The following is a 16920-nucleotide window of genomic DNA, read 5'->3' as shown; positions in this document are numbered from 1 at the left end:
ACGTCAGTCATGTCCTTATTTGGGCAAAACTCGTAATCCTAATATCTTCTGAACCGTCACGTTAGAAAAAAATTCACTCCCCGTACAGTGTGTGCCATTAGAGAGATTAGCTTCATAGGGCCAAGCCGTTTTTTGAACCAGGCTGTAAACATGTTTATTAATGCTGCAAAGATCGTCTTTTTCCCATTCATTTCTATGTAGTTTCCGGTGTTTCTGCAGCCAGCCTCAAGCGGATTCTCGATGTACTGCAGTTTATAGCACTTCCGCATTGGCTTCATCGTTTGAGACCGGAGTTTGCCGCTTGGTATGACTGCGCACAAGAGTGAGAATGTATGAAAAAATGTGAGTGTGTGTGTGGGATTAACAAAGTACAGTTACCCTGAGTGTGTATACGTAATACACAAGAGCCTGCATTTGTGCCAATTATTTCATTACCTGCTGACACATTTCTCTTTCCACTATTAGTGCTCCCCTAGCCACATGCGCTGGTAGAAACCTTAGCGGTCACACACACACACATACACACACACAAAATCTACAACACAGCAACCAGTTCAAGTCCATCAATTAAGGAGGCAATTTGCTCAAGTGGTTCCACCTGGGCCAAAAGGCAGGTGGTGGCTATGGTCTGTTTACCTATCAGACACTATTAGGGGTGAGATGTCACTGGTTCTACGTCTGCTCGGCCTCCATGATGTCAGTTCTGCCTTTTAGCCTGTGTGTCAGATGGGCTGTGTATTGTGTGTGTGTGTGTGTGTGTGTGTGTGAGTGGGAAAGATTGTGTCAAGTCTTGCGATGATAACCAGAATGCACTGTGCTTGTCAATGTGTGGCAACAGCTAATTGACAGATATCGCCAACGTTTTGCAGATTTGGTGCGTGTTTGCATACATGTATGTTACATGTCAGGTCATCAAGCTGCTGACATGTAGAAGAAGAAAAAAAGCAGATGCTCTTTTTTTGTTCATCATAACTCCATCTTTGCGATCCCTCCATGTGTGTGTCGCTGCTCTGCCTGTGTGTGTGTGTTTAGCTGTTGACTGTGCGCGTGTGTGGCCTCTGCAGCAATATTTCATCCTCTCCAGAGTCCCATAAGAACCTGCCGCACTCTGTGTGTGTGTGCAAATCTGTGTTTGTGTGTGTGTGTGTGTGTGTGTGTGTGTGTGTGTGTGTGTGTGTGTGTGGGCAAATGACCCTTTGTGGCAGCGTATGCATATGTATACACGGCTGCCTCTGCGCCTGTGTGCGCACATCCACACTCGCTCGCAGCATTTATTCACTATCTCGAATAAGAGTGTGTGTTCGGAATGTATGATGAAACTTCACATACACACCCACACAGAGACACACACACTGTGCCACACACTCACACAGTCTGTTTGATAAATTAGACTTGGAGCTACAGGAATTTGCTTTGCAATGTAGTAAAGCAAACACGAGATAGCACATGCAGGCTGTCAAGCTCTTTTGTATTTACTGCAGTGTGTGTGTGTCTGTGTGTGTGTGTGTGTGTGTGTGTGTGTGTGTGTGTGTGTGTGTGTGTATGTGTGTGTGTGCGTGCGTGCGTGTCAGGCGTCTCTACATATGTCTGCATTTGTATTTCTCACCTATACATGTTACCTGATGAACACAGATGTTGCAGCCACTACATTTTTCTCTGCAGAGAGCCAGACTTTGTGTTTACATGCCGACCTCGTTGTACGTGCTGCATGCTTGAGACACCTGACAATACATGTGGGGGGTAAATCACATCAACAGGACCCACATGTCAACATGTCCACTATCTGCCATTTGATTGAAGCGAGGGCACTCTGTTTCCTGCATCCCACATGCCTTATTTCTTTTCAACTCATTGGATGTGGTATTATCCTTGAGCTTATGTGGCACTGCACAAGGTATAATTTATTGTCTGTTCAGCAAAGGGAAATGTGCAAGCCTGGCACATTTCATTTGCTGAATACATATCATTATTAAAATATGACTTTTTTCCACATTTTTGTGCTTCACACTGTGTGGTGGAATGCTATCCAGGGTAAGACTGATTTATGCCCTTACTTTTGAATGTCGTGGTGATAATAACCTCTGAAATATATAATATTATATACACTCTGTGTGAGGAAAAAGAGGCGAGCTAAGTAAATGTTTTGAAAGGGAAAGGATGAGTGTTAGAGTCAGGGCACGTCATTGCAAATCAATGCATACCAAATAGAATAGATTACTTCTCCAGTGATGAAACACTAAGTTACAGAAAGTAGTGACCCACCTTCCTCCTTTATGCATACTTCTATTTGAGCTCCAACAGACAGCTAGCACACCCGGCAGCCTCAGCTGTGAATCCAGCATAACTTGTAAATGATTGTGCCCACGTTGTGTACACTATGTGTATTACTTTAAAGTTAAGAATGTGTCTTTAAAAAATCCCTAGCAGCAGCACTGTAAAACTACAACACACCACAGAAAGCTTTTTGTATTCATGAGTTTGGTTTTAACAGTCCCTGCAGGTACAATAATGAAGTTTCTCTCCCCCATGTGGAATGGACCGTAATGATTATGATGAAGCAGAATCGCCGGCTGTTATTCTTTCTTGCTCTCTCCCTCCCCTCCCTGCCGCTGTATAGACATAGCAGTAAACATAAGCATTAAACTATATGTAGCAACAATGTAACTATAAAAAGGGGCTATTAACTGTTGCAGAGTGAGAGAGCACGCTTAAATCTGCAGGATAGGCCCAAACTCTGGCTAATCCTGGTTATTCCTGGTGTCTTTGTTGCTGTCTGGAACTAATCACTGTAGTTCTTTGGCTTTGATCAAACAAAACCTTCTATTCTATTATCCTTTGATCTGTTCCATTCCATATTAATCTCATTTATCTGTTTCATTCTGTTCTGATGTCCATTGATCTGTTCCATTCTATTCTCATTTGATCTGTTCCATTCTGTTCTATTCTCGTTTAATCTGTTCCATTCTATTCTATTCTCATTTGATCTGTTCCATTCTGTTCTAATCTCCTTCAATCTGTTCCATTCTATTCTATTCTCATTCGATCTGTTCCCTTCTGTTCTATTCTCCATTGATCTGTTCCATTCCGTATTAATCTCATTTATCTGTTTCATTCCATTCTAGTCTCCATTGATCTATTCCATTCTGTTCTATTCTCATTTGATCTGTTCCATTCTGTTCTATTCTCATTTGATCTGTTCCATTCTGTTCTATTCTCCTTTGATCTGTTCCATTCCGTATTAATCTCATTTATCTGTTCCATTCTGTTCTAATCTCCTTTAATCTGTTCCATTCTGTTCTATTCTCATTTGATCTATTCCATTCTATTCTATTCTCATTTCATCTGTTCCCTTCTGTTCTATTCTTTATTAATCTGTTCCATTCTGTTCTATTCTCATTTGATCTGTTCCATTCCGTTATATTCTCAAATTGATCTTTTCCATTCCGTTCTATTCTCCATTGATCTGTTCCATTCTGTTCCGTTCTGTTCATCTTTCTGCAGATTTGTTTTGAGCAGGTTGTCCCTGTTGTTATGGGGTATTCAGCCAATCAGAATCAAGTATCTAAAAAGGCCAGATAATAATCTGATATAAGCAGTTGAGTTCTATATAAACTCAGCAGATTAACAAACCCTGCCACTGGATTCTGAGATAATCCAAAAGGCATGTGACAATTTAAGAACATGCATTGAAGCCTAACAGAGCTACCTTACACATTGCCTCTGAACTTGCTGTATTTTGATTGACAGATGTTCATGTACACAGACTAAAATTAAAACAATGAGAGTTCCTCTCCTGTGATTTGAGTTTCATGGATTACAGTTTTCATTCTGAACACTTCACAACTTCATAAAACAACGAGTCAACAAGATAAAACAATCATTTGAATAATGTTATTCAAGAAACCTGTTGCATTTTAATTCATAACTGCAAAGCTTGCCAAGTCTTGCCAGCCATGTCAATGATGATCACTAGAAGTGCAGCAAACGCGTTGAGTTATCTCGCTTTGTTGCATGACTAACACCCATGTCAGCACCTTGCCCTCCACGCGCTTTAATGGCATTAGGAGGATAACTGAGTGGCACCGCTTGTTATGACCCATAATGTTATGGCTTGTCCTTTACAGTGTGCTAAACCCATTTTCTCTCGCTGCGTTACATCCAGATTAGGAATTGAACCCCACAAGCAATCTATTCAAGGGCGCGACAAGCTAAAAGGATGTGACGTGCCAATGTTTCTTCGAGATTTTCATTATGTGTCATTCTATTCTAATTCATTTTCAATTGGACCATAAGAGCTGCCGCCGTAAGCGGTACAAAAGACAGGGAACGAACGAAGGAGGATCTTGTTTAGCTGCAAGACATCCCGAGAAAGAAAATAATGATCTTTATGAAATTGCTTTAGACACAATCTGACAGCCGAGACAAAGCAAGTGGCTGGCCTTGTTCAAATCGATAAAGCCTCCATTAGATTTCTAAAGAGTAACACACAATTTGTTTCAGTGGAGCAGCATAGAATCAGTAATATTCTGCCCTCTTTGACACAAACCGCTAATGCACTATAGCTAACCTAATGCAGGATTAAACCTATATTCCTGTCAAATGGAAATGGAAAAAATGCTTGGAAACGCACTGGATCCATAAAGCATGACCAAGCCTGTTATCACAGACACCATATTTGTGTCACAATGGCCCCCAGGGCCAAGCCTTTGTGAGGACAGAAAAACCTTGTGTCTAAATCCATTCAAATGACTGTGATCTCACGCACAAAGGAGATCAAACTTCTTAAGTACCTATTGATCAACTAGATGAACAGAGACACAGCGATTGATCGCAGAGAAGGATGACCTCATCTCTACCTTTGACACAGCAGGAAAGCACAAATTGAAACCGCGGAAGGGTAAGCACACTTCTCACCCATCATTTCCCCAAGAACTGGTGGATGTATCACACTCTAGCACCCTGGTGGTCACAGAATCAATAGTCTGGAGGGCTGGCTTATGAATATAATGGACAGAAGGTCTGGCTCAGTTTCCTGAAATCAGCACTCTTTTAACTTGTTTATGTTGATTAATACACTGTGAGGGTTGGATCATCCAAGGGGAGGGACGACATTCTCTTTGAGAAACGGTCATGATGGACATATTGCAAGTGCTGCAAGATTGGGCCCAGTGGAATCCGCCCTCCTGAGGAGGAAAACGCTGATCTGAGGGGATCTTTCTCCCACCGGCTGACAAGCCCAAAGACAAATGGTCTAGCTAGTCTCTAACCTCTCAAACTACCAGCCCTCCTTCTTCTTGTCTAACTCCTCAGCACCTGTGTGCCAAACTCTCCTCCTCCTTTACTCTTCAATCTTGTATATGTATGTGTACACGCACTCATATGACTAATTTATCCAGCGCAGCTCTAATGCCCTGACCAGAACACACATTCCCTGGCTACTGCATGAGGTTTTAATTAAAGATTCATCTGCAGTTATTAAAAACCAGGCAATCCTTTATGCAATTTCTCTCATCTTACATCCAAGAAGAGCACAATCTTGCAATCAACGCTAGCTTGCTGATCTGTGCCATTTTGACTGCATTTTATCACCAGCATCTATATTACATTAATGTGCCCCAGGCTGTAGCATCACATGACTTTGCTGCTTCAAGGTTTTACATTGCTCAATTCTGTGTCTCTAAGCTCGGGTCGCTATGGCCTTGGGGAGTTTCAGACGGCGCTTCATGGGTTGAACGGCGAGAATTAAGTGTGTAAGGCGGATGTCTTTCTTGACATCACCATTTCCAAAAGGCCAAGGGTCCCCCTTGTAAAAAAAAAAAAAAACGGAGCCCAGAGAGGATCATCACAGCCAGCTTTTCATTTGAGTCCGACTCCAGCCACTTCCTCTTTTTATTATCCCGCAGCTCTGCCAAAACCCAATCAATAAGACTTTAGGAAAACTGGGTGCAATAGTGCACACTTTTTTACTGTCCCACAATCAATAGGAACCGTCGAAAACAGGGCCATGAGTAAATATTGGAGAAATCTCTCTCTGTTTCTCACACACACACAAACACACACACGCACACACACATGGAGAGTGCCCCTGGACATAGCACACAAGGGGGTTGTTTGCAGTAGGCTTAGATTACCTTGAAAACCACCACAGGTCTCTGCTGCGACTCTGATTGATTTATCAAAGTGATTTAATTAACACAACCTTTAAGTAATGAATCAATTACCCAATTGCGCAGTGCTCTTATGGATTGCACCTGATACTGACCATTAAAGATCATTTTTGCTCAATTGCATCAATTTACTACAGATTATATGTGGAAGAATGCTCTGCTTACCTAAACCTACAACTGCTGGAAATAAAAAAAATAAAAAGATCGACCTCAGTGTGGATTTTTTAAGTAAAACATGGTCTTTCTACTGTATGCCAAAGGAGTAACGCTGCAGCTTTAAATACATGCATATTATCTTTAAGTCACTTAAGCCTAAAGGTGTGCTCCAGGGCTAAACTCCCTCAAAATGCCTCCTTTCTGCAGATGAATAATTGATGCCTAAAGAGGAAGAAATGCTTAACAACTACACCTCTCCTGCTGTATCTCTAGTCATATTTAAGTCAGAGCTTTTACCGCCACTCACTCTGCCTTTGTAATTTAACAATCTACATCTTTCAAACGCAGGTGACACTTGGCAAAGAATTGTGCCTTTTAACAACTCCGCCTGTGGTGCATTCTGCGTTCGGCTTGTGCGACACAAAGCATAGGCTGTGACACAAAAGTGAAACATTTGCAGATGGTGCGACAAAATCAAGGAGTCCGACTTCAGTCTACAGAAAAAGAAAGAAAACAAAATAGTGACGCATTAAGATGGAAACACTGAAAACTCTCAGTGTGCAATAGTTGAGAGGCAGAGCTTAAGAATCTCAGAAACCAACGACTGTTGGAAAATGCAAACTTTCCATGAGTTTGTTATTGTAGAAGAAGTTCGAGAAGCTTTTTAGGCAATAGAGTTGGACTGTAAGGGCGCCACATTTGACACATTGCAGAGTGAACTAGCCCTTTAAACTGCAGTTACCTAACCTTGAGTGATGGAATTTCAAAACATGACGTTTGAGTGTATTGCTGCACAACTTTCTTTCCATGAAATGCAGAAAAGAGCTCAATGGAATGACGGAATCCACTTCAGAGTGCAGACATGCAAAGCCTCCCCCTCTGCAAACTCATGTCCTCAAATGTGACAGGGCTTCCTCCTTCACAGGCCATGTACTTGCATGACACAAAGCATTTGCCACTGCTTGACCCAAATCTTCCCCAGGCTGCTCAGGAGCGGAGCTTCACACAACAGCATACCATTCTGTTTCATTTCCTCGTTTTAAAGAAGGAATGCTGAGGAGCTCTCTTCTCTGTGATAACAAAAAAAAAAAAAAAATAGAGAAGTGATTTTTGGTGCTTGATGCTGGGTATACAGTGTATAAACACACATCTCTGTCGCTGTGGCTCATTACGGCTCACCCTGTGGTTTTACCTGGGAATCGATAACTCCAGCCGTCAAGCAGAGTGGTGGCCTGTATGAGGGGAAGTAAAGGACACTGAGAGGCCACTGGGGTGTGGAGACACAAGGATTTATGAATGAATCAAAAGAAAATACGCACCAGCACTCTGCTTCAAGTTGTCAGCACCACAGAGACATTTTAGGCAATATGCCTCTCTTTGAAGAATGAATCAGCAAGGATGTCAAACTAGCAAAACACAGCCTAAGAGGAGTTTGGAGGACGTTTTAATAGTGGGTATTTTCACAACACTACATGGTGGAGGGCTGCGTTAGTTGAAATATATTGCGAATCAAATTGCATCTTGACACTACCAAGGGGTTTCCTCACTGGAAAAAGTCTATTCCAGAGCTTTAAAGTTGTTCATTCTAAGGTATGTAAAGATAACAGCTTTATGGATATGGCTCTACGGCTCATTCTGAAATTGTCTCCACTGCTTTAGGCCTTCAAATATGCTAATGAGTTACTGTATCTGAGTGAGTCCTTTTTTTTCATATTCATAACAAGGGGGAAAAAAGGGTGAGCAGAAAAAAGAAAGTAAGATTACCCAGGATTCCCCAATGAATTCACACACCAGGAACTGATCCATGAACCTGTCAGACTCTCTATTGCCATGTGACAAATATCTTGGCCAATGAACAGCAAAATGGGATTTGCTCCATTGCCTGAATTATTGAAGTGGACAGTGTGAGAAATTTATGTCGAAAAATGTCTTCACATTCCCTATGCATGATGTTTTAATACATTTTTCCATCTCCATCCATCCTCTCTGCATCTGTGTTCCTCATTGCACAAGATCCCATGTCAGATTATGACACAATGAATGTACACATTGTGTGTTGGGCTATCTGAATGACTGGCAGAGGTATGATGTTTTGTTTAGTTGGTAGCATTCCCATTTCCGAATCTGCCATCCGTTACATATTTCTAGCACTTCCACTTTAGCAGCCAACCTATGGATAACATACCACCCGCATACACAACAGCAAACACACACATGTAAACAGATCAGATGATCAATCCGTGGCATCACAGAGAGGAGACTAAAAATACACCGTTCCACTTCCTTTTGTTCTCTGTGTGGAACTCACATAGGAGAGGCTTGTGTTGCACAGCCTGATGTTCCTATGAAGAAATATGTAAGACAAGATTAAAAGAGGTCTCTTCTTTTTTAAGGCCCCTTGTGCCTGCCTTTCATTACCCTCATCCCCAAAAGACTTTCACTAATGCAGTCCTTTGAATTCATATTATCAGTTAGTATTATTAGCCCTTACAGCTGGCTTTGACCTTGGCTATTCTTGTAGCTTAAAGTGAGCATATTCTCAACCTTCCTTTGTGCACCTCTCCTGCTCCATCCCTCTCTAGAAGATTTCAGGAGGGACCTTTTAAACCATACAAACCTAGATTCCTCCTCCTCCTTACCAAGCAGCCAGCAGCTTTACCCCAAAAGTTAAAAGCTATTCGGTGTCAAGTGTGAAAGCGGAGAAAATGCAGGCTTAGGGGAAAACACCTCAGTGTATAGCACAACATGATATACACAGACGTCTAAGCTGAAGGTCAAAAATATTGCCTTGCAAGTCAACAGGCTGGACAATGCTGATGGCCTGAATCTAATGGCAATCCCTCGCATTAACACAGCTATGAGCAGCACTTTTTTCACATTGTTAGGTAGCTACAAAATCCTCTTTTTGACCTCTGTGGAAAAGGCTAGCATGCCACAGTCAATTAAAACTCCAAAGCAAGGCTTTGGGACACATGCCAGAACAAAATCCTGAACTCCCCTTGTCTTCTGTTTTGGCAGACAGACAAGTTTTTTCCTCTCTCCTCCTTTCAGTATGGGTGGACATTCTCCTACCCGGCAGCAGTCGTGGACTCACCCCAGTGAGGAGAGTGTTTGCCACTGCTTGACCTGAATATTTGCCCAGGGCCGGAGGCATGGTGGGGATGGCAGTACAATCCAAGCCAACCGGCACAAAGAAACCCATGGCAGTTTGTAAGTGCCAAACAGACTCTGCTCGCCCCCGGGTTTACATGCAGAAAGGGAATATTAAGTGGAGTTTTTGTGCCAGGTTCAAACAGTACAGTAATTCCCTGAGTTACACCATTTGACTTTCATAAGGAGTTTGAGCAGTAAGTGTATTCGACCTTTTTTGTGAGGACCTCTCTGTGGACAGATTTGTATTTATAATGCTGGAGTTAAAGATCATTTACCAGCCATAATGCATCATATTGACACATTAGTTTAGCTCTGATGGATGTGATAACAAATGACATCCAAAACTCTTCAAGTCACAAGCTGAATGTCAGATAAAGCTCAATGAATAATCTTCAAAATGCTGCACCAAGTCCACCAGCTAATCCACATATAGCATGGCAACCATCATGGATACACTGTGGACAATAAGCTCCAGCACTGTGGACAATAAGCTCCAGCACTGAGCCTCACTGTGAGGTGTGTGGAGGATGACTAGGGTTGAAATGTATTATATATACAGGGCAGAAAACACAATAAAAGGTAAATGGAACTACATTAGAGACGCTTGACCCCAATGTTACCCTAAAGCGAGACTCTAGTGCCATCTATTGAGAACGTTTTATTTGTAGAAATCAGTCCTCAAAACAAACAATTAATGGCGCGTTTTTTCTGGACAGCTTTAACTTGTTTCTTCGATCGTTGGAAAATGATCCATTGATCTCCTGTCAATGATTTGTTAATGAGGAAAACTGCGGCTCAGAGCTAAAAAATGCCACATGTGCAAACCACCCCGCTTAATGTTTATTCTGTTTTCATTTATACAATTATTATTTGTTGTTTGTCTTTTTTTGTTTGTTTTTCTATATGAAAACATGTATTGTTCATCGGGATTGCACCTGGCACTATCCGGATTTATTGTTGCGGAAAACTTCACATTAACTACATCTGAGGTGATGGGGCTTCCAAACAGTGAAGCATATGGTATCGCATTATTTGATGGAGTTAGGGGTGATTACCTTCTTTGAGCAGGCGGGAGTGAATAAGGAGAAGGAGAAAGCAGCAGATCGCCGCTCCGGTCAGTGCCCACGCAACTCTAAGCAGCTGCATCCTGGCGTAGGAAGGTTTGGTGGCGGACCGAGACAGTCGTGCAAGCGGGAGAGACACTCCACCTCAGCTCACAGACACGCGCTGACTCATATTCTGTTGGCCCTGTGGTTCAACAGTCATCCTATTCGTTCTAAATCCCGAATTGTTAGTCCGGTTTGGATGTGATACAGGGGGGCTGGGACTCCTTTTGAAAACAAAAATATGCGCTTTTGCCTCCTTGCTGCTGGTGCGCCAGAGTGGCTCCAAACTGTACGGCGATTAACCCCCGATCACCGTCTCGAGGGTTGACATCCTTCCTCGCACTCCTTTCGTCTCCCCCTTCTAATTTTTTCCCTCTTCACAAGCCTGTAGTCTGCTTTGAAGGCGTCTCGCTCGCGGCAGGTTCGGCAGAGCGGGCTGCGCCCCTCGGTGTGTCTCCGTGTTCAAGTGCGCACGGCGGTCCACGGCGATGCGGCGCGCAGATGATGATCACCGCTCTCCGCTGCATGTTACGCACATCTCTCCCACTGCTCGAGAGGCAGATGCAAGTACTGCCAACTAAGTCGCCTTGCAGCCCCCCACCCGCTCTCTCTCTCTCTTTCGCTCTCTCTCTTTCTCTCTCTCTTTACCTCTCCTCTCTCTGTGTGTGAGTCTTTCACATACCCCCCCCCCCCTCTCTCTCTCCCTCTCGGTTGCACTCTCTCCCTTTCCCTCTCCTTCACTATATTTTCACCCTCGTTCGGCCCCCCCTTTCCTTCTTGATTCACTTCAAAGCAACTCTTGTCATTTACGCACGAGGAATGTTTCATGAACTCGGCATCTCCTGGATAATCTCTGTTTTCTCCATCTGTATCTCACCACCTGAAACATTTTGATCAACTATAGGCAGTGCTGATGGAAAAACTAGCTGCATTTTATTTGACTGGAATAAACCTGAGAAAAAAAGCAGTTGAAAGACTTTCCTCATTAGATAATGTTTATAAATGAAAACAATTTCAGGCATGAGTGTCCTACAAGTTTTTATAATTGTGACATCTCCCTAAAAAAGATCACCTGCCCCAGCTCACTTCCAGGTTACATCACATCTCCCTCAAATTATGTCCTCGGGCTCCACAGCACTATGCATCTATTATCTATACTGTTATTCTGATCGGGGTTGCTGGAGGCTGGAGCCTATCCCAGCTGTCAGTGGGCGAGCTGCCGGGCATACCCTGGACAGGTGGCCAGTCCATGCAGAGAGCCTATGAGAGGGCATTTCCCATGATAAATAAAAGTGAACAGAGGAGGACTGCAGGTCATCTTCACATCCCTAACAAGCTGCAAATAGAAAAAGTCAAATGAAGAGTTTTACCTAATAAAAATTACACCACGAGGATCTTTCAGAATAAAGGTAACAAGGAGCCAAGACTTTTTCTGGGCTGCTTTTTAAAGTGCTAATTTTAGTTATATTTCCTGTGCCTCATAAAGAGGTTTTTTTAAAGGAAGTACAGATTGTGCTAAGGTAATTTGAACCTCTTAGCCAAGCCTTCCAGTTATTGAAACAAGCAATTGGCTTTGGGTAGCCTAGCCTAAGGCTCATTTTCCAAGAATATTTAACACCCCCCTGAAACCTATTACACATGTAGCCTAAAATTTCATCATATTATAAACATAAAGAATTGATGCTGTTGCAAATTCTCCAAAAGCTTCTCCAAAAGCCTCATTTGCTCTGCTCTCCGTTTGATGTCAAAAAGGATGTCAGGATCTTGCAAACACATGCAATTGGACTGGAGGGAGACCAATATTGGAAAGCGAAACAATAGCATGTGTAGCGTAATCCCCCCCCCCCCCCCCCCCCCCCCCCCCCCCCCCTGCACTGGCAGAGCTATTGCATCTGTTGTAAGATATTCTTACGCTTTTTAAATCTCACGTGATGTTGGAAGAAGCAAGGAAATGAAAATTGAAATATTCATTCATTATTTCAGTCAGTCATAGAAAAAAAGACTGGTCAGTTTGCACTGTAACCCGTGTTATCACTGAGGTGATCACAGCATTTCCTCCTCGGAGCACTTGAGACTTTCATCCCTGTGTTTGTGTATTTATAATTGAATCCCAGTGACATGTTTCTGAAGACTGACGGTGCCAGTCAAACCAGAAAACTGTCATTGCAGTGTCAATAAGCTTGGCCCCTGCAGCTACTAGCACTAATTAGCTGATAACAGTCTCTGCTGGTAAGCGCGCATGCCAGACTGTGTGTTTTGCGTGCACGCTGTGAATGTCTATGCCTCTGTTTGTATGTCACTATGTGTGTGTGTTTATCTCCCGTTTGCTTGCGTGTGTGTGTATGCGTTGTGGAGGGCCTTTTTTTTTTCCCTCTCCTGACAGCTCATAGCCTCCTCTTGATCGCTGTGATCCATCCATCTACTGCCTGGAAAAGCAATTAACAGAGTCGTGACCTCTACAAGGATTTGGGGTGGGTTTGTATACTAGAGACTTTTTTTGTTCTTGTGTGATATAATCATACGCTGCCTCAACCACTCTGTACTCACTGGAAATGTGCATACTTTGTGCATGTGTGTACTGGATTTTTAATGCCAGAGGCGCCAATTACAATTATTCATAAGGTTGCCACCTATAACGTTTAAACCTAACTTCCTATTTGATAAAATCGGGCCTGTAAAGTAGTCCCAAAGTGCCAACAGTACATGTTTTTAACGTCACTTCAAGGTATATCTTTGTTTGGACTATAAGGGACTTAAAAGGTGAAGCTCAATTAATAATTATAATTAGGCTTTAGGCCACAGCTTTTATTATCACTAAACTTTCACAATAAAAGCTCCCAAAGCTGAGCATCGTTTGTTGCCAGAATTATTTTCACTATGTTTTCACATTACAGGTCAAGTGCCACCATTTTCAGCAATGGATAAAGGAACACGGATAAACTATAAATTCAAACATATAAGTATAGTCATTTGAAAGGGCCTATAAGCCATTTAACCTTATGTCTTGTTGTTGTTTTTTAAGTTATTTTTTTGGGGTTTTCTACACCTCTATTTTTATAGAGGAGAGGACAGTGGACGGTGCAGGAAACTGGGAGAGAGTGGGGGAACAACATGCAGGAAAGAGGCTGGATTTGAACCCAGGCCACCCACTACATGCATGCACAACTTAACCTTTAGGCCAAGTCTGCGCCCTAAACTAATGTGGTTTTGAAAAGCAGCTAAAGCTGATGTTTACTTGAGTATTCAGTCCCTTTAATGGGGGCACACTCTGAAATGCATTTTGCAGAACATTCCATAATGATGACACCACTAGTTCTATATATAAATAAAACACTATAACAGCTCCTTTAAAGCATTAACAGACATTATACTTCTGTTTACATCAGCAGTATGTTACTGCATTGGGATTTTTTTTTTGCTTTTTTATGTAATAAAACACAACATGTAAAAAAGTAACTGCTGCTGCTATGAAGCACAAATGATAGAAATGTTTCAGGCACTGTAATACAATTCCTGGGCTAAAGAGTCAACAGCAGAACAAAATATCACATGGTCATTATCATTCTGTTGGTCATTGTTTTAAACCCTGCCTTTCTCTTTAGCTCTACCACAGAACACACAGAGGCTTATTTTGTGCTGCTCCCTAAGGGACCAACTTTACTGTCTAGATTCTGTTTTAAAAATGCCTTCTAGATGTTTACTTTTTGTCAACATTTTTTTTATCACAAAAAGAGAAAGCCAAAAATGTTGAGAGAAAAAATTTGGCGCACACTTGAATTATTTTTTACTCTCTCTAAATTATTAAACCATTTCCTTTCCCTCTTTCCTCACACCACCCACCAACACTCCTCTTCTGCTTTCTCCTCCTATACACCGCCACCCCCCTTACTGCTGCTTTCCCCTGCCAGGAGCCAGGAGAGGCGTTACTTGCTTTGTCCTCTGTGCAGGTCACTGGCAGAGTGCCAGACAGGGCCCATGCCAATAAAAGCCATGAGTAATGGCCTAAAACTTCTACATTCGCTGTGTTTCCCATTATTTCCCATGGCCAATAAATTTGAAGGAGAGCTTCATCAGAGGGAAAAGCAAGAACATACGGCTCTTGTCCAGCAGGGTGTCCAACGCAAACATTCTTACATTTTAATCAGAGATAAGAGTTGAGGTGGCAGCCTCCAATATGGTTCCCCTTGTGACCCACTTTGTCTTCTGACAGGTGGAGCCATTATTGTTTGGGCAGATAAACACACTCTGGCTTGTCTGTCATAAAGTAATGGCTCCTCTGGGCCTCTGGGGTGAGAACAACTCTAAATAAAGTCCTCTGAAGTGAATAGACAGATAATTGAATAAACATTTTGTAATACATAATTACTTAAAGAAGAATCTGAGCTCCACAGCAGGACTTGATAGTGCAACATATCTGACAGGGCTGTGTGCGTTACTGTTGTGAGCATCACGTATCTTAATTTTATTAAACATGATATTTTTCATGTATTACCATCAAAATAATATGACATAACATATAATGTATTAATGTTATATGTATGCATTTATGCACATGTACATAAAGATTTAAATGTATGCATACAGGCACACAGACACTACTTACTTCAAAACAACAAACCGCAATTCCTAAGAGGGGACACCAAAGCTGCCTTTTGAAGTACTGCTTAGCAATAAAAGTGCAACCAACTGGTATTAAATGTATACAGGGGATTTCTACTTATACATCAAACTGAATAATTGAAAGGTAGATAACTTAAGGGGATCAAAATGATGTGTTTTCCATCCTAATAAGTATCCAAAATGGAAACATAAAAGCAAGACTACTTTCTTTAAGGAGGGGACGATTTATTTCATCACACCGACAGATGCTCATCAGACTAACCTGAGCTGCAGCTGTCTAAGTGTCCCTATATCGCTGTGCCCTGCTGCAGTCTTTAAGATTTTATAAAGATTTGATCAAACTGCCCATGATACTAGGGGGTCCTTCTATGTACTTGGCGTTTCTGTGCACTGAGAAATGATCGGATGTTTTTCTTTTCCTCGCCATTTTGTACTGACCTGTCTGGCTGACAAATATACAGACACTAAAACACGCAGTGAGAAGGTTATTTACACAAACTGGAGAAAGGCAAAGCCCGCTGACTGAATTACAACTTATTTACATGTATGTCTAATACGTTGTTTTAATTTTTCTCCAGCCTACCTTTTATGTGAAAAAATCGGAATGCAATAAAAACAGTCTGAAACTTTTACAAAGTGTTTGATGAACTATTTCTTCTCTTGTTTGTAAAATGATGAACAAAATTAAAACATGGCCATATATATATATATCAGGGTATATCAGGGTTCCCACTCTTTTCCAGAGATCATTTTCCAGGACATTTTCAGTGATGATCAAGCTGGTATGACAGTCTAAAATGAGTTCCTAATTTAGTTCCTAAATAGTCTGATATGTTCCTCTCAGTGGAAGTCTACATTGAAAGAGCCATGCAGTCTATGGCTGTCCATGAAATCATCTCTTACATGCTTAAAAATGATGGCAAATTAATTACAGAACAATGCAACCACAGATGTACAGCACTTCACTTTATTAGTGCAACCAAGTAACAATGATGGCCTACTCTCATCTCATCTTTCTCTTTTCTCAAAAAATATAAAATTAGCTAAGTAAAAAACAAAAGAGCCTGCAAAGGAATCTGGAAGCTGCCTTACTGAGATAAATAAACAATAATAATAATCAGAGGATCAGTGCATAAATGACCTAAGTAGAACTGAATGTCAAAAATGGCCACAAATCTTGAATGGGAATGTGTTTTTTTTAACCTTGTCAGGTCGCACGCAGTCATGTTGGAATAATTTTCCAGGACAATCTGTGATTTTCCAGGACTTTTTACTTTTTCTCCCATTTCCCAGGTGTTTTCCAGTACTGGAAAACTGGTCAACTGTTTTTCAAGTTTTCCAGGTTTTCCAGGACGTGTGGGAACCCTGTATATATATATGTTGTAAGATGCTTAATTTTACCTCTTTAATTTTAATTTTAATTGCTAATAACTTTTTAATAATTGATATTTTATAGGCTCTTGTTTGCTTTATACTCTTTTTGCACGGTCTACTTTGCTGCTGTGACATTTAAATTTCCCCGTTGTGGGACGAAGAAAGGACTATCTTATCTAAACTTATCTTATATGATCCAAAAAAGATAGTATCTTGGTATTCAAATTTGACTTCTTCATTAAACCTAAAGAAATGGGTTTAAATGAAAGGGGCTTTGATTTTGATCACTAAGGGGTTAATCTCCTGCCTATATAGACAAAATGTATCAGGAGATGCAGCTGCTG

At 41.6% G+C, this 16920-nt stretch overlaps 1 protein-coding gene across 2 annotated transcripts in view; it reads right to left on the bottom strand.

The window, feature by feature from the left end:
* The window catches only part of LOC117804666 (chemokine-like protein TAFA-5), a 197793-nt gene that overhangs the window by 120800 nt on the left and 60073 nt on the right, over positions 1 to 16920 (bottom strand). The window contains exon 1 of one of the 2 annotated variants that reach the window (XM_034672965.1): positions 10532 to 11117. The exons of the other annotated variant lie outside the window; for it this stretch is intronic. Within the exon in view, the coding sequence (XP_034528856.1) occupies positions 10532 to 10622 (91 nt within the window). The 5' untranslated portion in view covers positions 10623 to 11117. Of the gene's footprint in view, positions 1 to 10531; positions 11118 to 16920 lie in introns of those variants that run through there. 2 annotated transcript variants of the gene reach the window in all.

Source organism: Notolabrus celidotus, chromosome 21 (genome assembly GCF_009762535.1).
Source record: "Notolabrus celidotus isolate fNotCel1 chromosome 21, fNotCel1.pri, whole genome shotgun sequence".
In the NCBI taxonomy this organism is placed as follows: domain Eukaryota; kingdom Metazoa; phylum Chordata; class Actinopteri; order Labriformes; family Labridae; genus Notolabrus; species Notolabrus celidotus.
Note: the sequence above shows the minus strand (reverse complement) of the source record. Positions and strands in the feature narration are given on the sequence as shown.